General features: G+C 32.4%; 1 protein-coding gene across 1 annotated transcript; it reads right to left on the reverse strand.

Annotated features, from left to right (window-relative positions):
- Positions 1-2463: 2463 nt before the first annotated feature.
- LOC148176270 (equilibrative nucleoside transporter 3-like) lies at positions 2464-4400 on the reverse strand. Its single transcript, XM_088033814.1, has 7 exons — positions 4111-4400; positions 3818-4064; positions 3721-3771; positions 3248-3676; positions 3117-3202; positions 2874-3073; positions 2464-2823 (listed from the first exon to the last, which is right to left on the reverse strand). The coding sequence occupies exons 1-7, from the start codon at positions 4255-4257 to the stop codon at positions 2712-2714; spliced, it is 1272 nt and encodes a 423-aa protein (XP_087889940.1). The 5' UTR covers positions 4258-4400; the 3' UTR covers positions 2464-2711.

Consider the following 4400-nt stretch of genomic DNA (forward strand, 5'->3'; position numbering starts at 1 on the left):
ATTGTTCGTTCGAATTAAAATGCTCTCTAATTAAGAGCTTTCAAGATCATACGATAGATGAAGTATAATGATAAAATATTTGAAGCTAATGATTTGAATTGTTTTTAGAGAGATAATTATTGTTTAATTATTTCATTATAATTCCTGATGCAGAAGGCAATTTTTATCTTTCCTATTGTTTTTATAGATTACTCTTGAACAAAAGTTGTTTGTTATTATCGAAAAAGCCTTTTTAGACAGTGATAATCAGATATTTAGCGTTTACCTTTGACGATACAAGAACTGAAGTGGGTTCAAATATCTGTTCTAGGAAACTTTTTGTCGTTGTGTTTATTTATTAGTCGGCAATTTTTGCACCTCTTTGTAATAAATACATAGTATAAAGAAATCTTTTAGAAGTATGTACTTCAAGTTTTCAAACGTTTGAACTTAATGGAACACAGTCAAAGTCAAAGAAGTTTTTCGGTCGGACTTATCAAAGCTCGCTTGGCTCGCCATTTTCAAAGAACTCTTTTAACGATGGAAGCTGTTTTTCTCAGTTTCAGATTTTCAAGCTTAAACTGCAAAATCTAATCAGATGGATATAACTAGCTTACATTTGACATTTGACATTTATTCAAAAATAAAGCAAAGACTAGAAACAACAATTTTGCAAAATATAAGTCAAATTTCGAATTCCATGCAAAAAGCTATTTTAGACAGACAAACAGATAAAGCCCTGACAAAAGCACGAAAACAAGAGGAGATTAGAGGCGGTTTAAGCCCCTGGAGTTCGAAAACAAAATATTTACCGATCCTTGGCAAAAAAATTTTTGATTTCAGAAGAGGAGTGAAGCGCCCACAATTGAGAGCAAAAGTTTTTAATGTGTATTTTAGATAAGCAAACAAACATGTCCCCAAAAGAAAAATTTTCTGTATTCTTTAATTTTTTTATCTAAATTGTGGACTAAACATTGGAAACAAATTTAAACGAAAATAATGTCAAGCGCTAATTTGAGACGTTCTTTAAACGATCTACCCTGTCCTTTATGTAACAAATTCATTTGAACGTGAAATTATTGCACAGAAATCGTTAATTTTGGCATTTAAATTGTACTCTCTAATCCATGATATTTCGAAAAATTGAAGATATAGATTTGTTTTAACATTTTTCCCGCCATCAATGGCATTGTATCACGGTGGTGCGCGACTTTCCGGACATCCTGTATAAGAAAAATATGATTTTATTTAAGAAAAAAATTTCAAAAATTTGAGAACAAAGTCAAAGAAAATGTAGAGGGTCTAAAAACAAATTTAAGTATAGAGAAAACAAACTCCAAATAAAATAGATTCAAAAGAAAATAAAAAAAGAAACTCAAAAGGTTATAAAGAAACTTAGAAAATCAAAGAAATTCAAAAAAAATTCAAGAAAATCTGAAGCATTTCAGAAGCATCAGAACGAATCTAAATAGAATCCAGATTTTCTAAAAAAACTTAAAATTATTAAAAAAGTTAAATTTAGGTATCACAAAAGAAACTATAAAGAAGATTAAAAATCTAATAGAAATCGAAATAAAAAATATTTTAAGAAGATCCTATAATAAGTTTACAGTCTAGACAAATCCTGAAAATCTACAAAATCTTCAAAATTTTCCAAATCAAAAGTTGTTTAAAAAAAATTTCTTGAAACTTTAAAAAAACTTTTAAATTCTAGAAAAAATCTAAAGAGAATTTATTTAAATTTAACAAAATGATATGAAATGTAAAAATCAAAGAAAATTGAATAAAAACAAAATGTATAATAACCAATTTCTTAGAAATCTAAAAAAAGCAATTTAAAAATATCTGGGGAGTCTACATAGAATTAGACAGAATTTAAAAAGAATCTGAAAAGCATCCTAAGAAATCAATCTTAAGAAATCAGATAGTATATAAGATGAGTTTAATTAGAATCAAGAAAGAATCTGAGAAAAATATACAAAAATAAAAAAGTTTATAGAATCTAAAGAAAAATCTAGAAAATTTATTAACGCATTGTATGTGGAAATAGCCTATTAACGTGTTTAAACGAATGCGGAAATAGATCTATTATAACACCAAATTTGGAAAATGTAAAAAAAATGTAAAAATCATTTTCTTATAAATCCAACAAAGTCTAAATATGTAAGAAGGTACTTTAAAAACAATTTTTAAAAAATACACATTGAGAAAACTCAGAAAGAATTAAAAAAGGGTCCAAATAGCAACTTCAAATCAGTTTTTCTAAAAAAAATAGTAAACTAATCACGTAAGTCACATCAGACGTCTTATAAAACTAGTATTGTAAAATAATACAGTACAATTACAATAATACAGTACAAGTACATTAAAGTATAAGTGGCGTAAGACAAAAATTTCCGCACGCTTGGCAAAATTAAAAATTGACAATTGACAGGAATACCTATTAACAAAACTGTGCTTTAAGATAGTCATTAAAGCATCGAATAGAATTAAAAAACAATTTTTAATGAGGCTTTTTAAAACATTGAAAGTTTACAACAAAAACTAAACAATTTGAAAATATTAAATTTCTTGGACTTTTAAAACGGGTTTAGTTTAAAAAAATAACCAGGTTTTGAATGAGGTTAAGTATGTAGTCTGTATCCACCAACTCATGGCTTTCTTGTTTTTAAACAACCGCAAAGTATAATCTACACAGTAGATATAATTTCGTCTTCAAAATATTTAGATTTCTATAACAGATCTACTGCCACAGTGCTGACGAAAGACAGCACAGCCATTATTATTCCAAACACTATCATATTGACGTGGTAAGCGTCTTTAAGTTCCTCCTTCTCCACCAAACTGGAAACCAAAATAAAGAGATTCTATTGACGGAATTGTCTTCCACTTACTTGACCATGTTGTAACTTGACCAAGAAACCAACCAAGATGCACTTATTGACGAAACCACAACAATGATAATGTATTGATAGTCATGAGGAAGCAGCACGGGCAAGTGCTTTCGAGGCTGAGCGTTGCAAAACATGATTAAAGGAATAAAAAGAATCATTCTTATAGCGGCAAAAATAACCAAACCATACGGAGGTATTTTCTGAAAGTAGAGCTCAAAAAACGAAGGCGAAGTGAAGACTTACCGGTGTAAATTTGAAGGAGATCCATCTTCCGATTGGGTCACAAAACGAAGAAAGGAGGAAAGTGATCACCGGAATGAAGTACACGTCTAGAAAAAGGAACTAAAGTTACCACGACCATGGAGGATATTTACCATTCCAAACTCCATTTCCTTCGCCTTCGGACACCACCAAATTATTTGGCGACGCGTTAACTTGCAACATAAAAAACCCCAAAACAGCTGAACATGACCACATCTTCTTCAACAGACGCACCGCTTCTTTAAAGGTGACGCGTTTCTCTTTCTCGATCTCTTCGTACTTCTTGATGTGGTGGAGATAAAACGCGTTGTAACCAGTCGCGAAAAATGCGAAGATCAGAGTGGTGGCTAGCACAAGAAGACCCATGGAGAAGTACACCAAGGCGCTATCCAACACTGAGAGACCTGTAGCTAGAGAGAGGATCTGAAGACTTGAAGTGAAGATTCTAGTGACGCCGGTTCCGGTGAGATAAGCTGCGAGGTAATGGTGAGGGAAGCAAGACACTGTTGTGTAGAGCGTGATGGTGAAGACGGCGTTCATTGCTGGAAATACAAGTAAGACCATGGAGGACTGGTTGAAGAGTTACCGTTGATGCCGCCGGTGATGGCCATGACCATCGCGAAGAACCCTTCTTGCCCTAGAAGCACCATTAAAACCACCTTCTAAACTTGATGGCCACTTACATGAATCAGTATCAATCTTGACGAAAACTGTAAGAATTACGAACATGACGAGGACAAAAGACATGATTCCTAGAAATCTGACTCTCAGTTTGATGAGAGTACCGAAAAAAAGACCAACAAAGAGGAACGCGACTTCTGTTACTTGAAGAGTGATCATAATTGCTGCGTTGAATTGAGCTTGAAGCTGTGTTCTAAATTCAGAGTTTTCTTGTGAAATGGAGGTGTTCCTAAACTTGTACATCCAGTACTACAATCACATGTTAAAAATACCAAAAATTTTGATAAGTACTCACTTCAGTTGCGGTGGTAAAGAACGTCCAAGGCATCAAGTGTACCAACCCCAGAAAGAAAAACAAAATATAAATAATCTTGTACTTGTCCTCCGGTCCTTCCTTTTCATTCTTCTCACTGTGTGGTACTTCTTTACCTTTCATCGTCATCTTTGAAGATGCGTGCTTTGAATGCAAACCGCCTCTTGACTTCACTTTCTTTTATTGTACGTCCAAAGTTTCCATTTAGATCAAAGTGTGATATAAAACAAATTTCTTTGTTTCTTAAGAGATAATTAGTTCACTTATTAGAG

This window comes from Gnatocerus cornutus, chromosome 4 (assembly GCF_029298725.1).
Source record: "Gnatocerus cornutus isolate USDA-ARS CGAHR chromosome 4, icGnaCorn1.1, whole genome shotgun sequence".
Classification (NCBI taxonomy): domain Eukaryota; kingdom Metazoa; phylum Arthropoda; class Insecta; order Coleoptera; family Tenebrionidae; genus Gnatocerus; species Gnatocerus cornutus.

Bases quoted from the DNA above. Each gene is read 5' to 3' on its own strand.
- LOC148176270 (XM_088033814.1), bottom strand. From the start codon at position 4,257: ATGACGATGAAAGGTAAAGAAGTACCACACAGTGAGAAGAATGAAAAG. The intron at 3,772-3,817 runs GTAAGTGGCCAT...TGGTGCTTCTAG, and splicing joins CAAGATTGATACTGATTCAT to GGCAAGAAGGGTTCTTCGCG. The intron at 3,677-3,720 runs GTAACTCTTCAA...TTGTATTTCCAG, and splicing joins CATCACCGGCGGCATCAACG to CAATGAACGCCGTCTTCACC.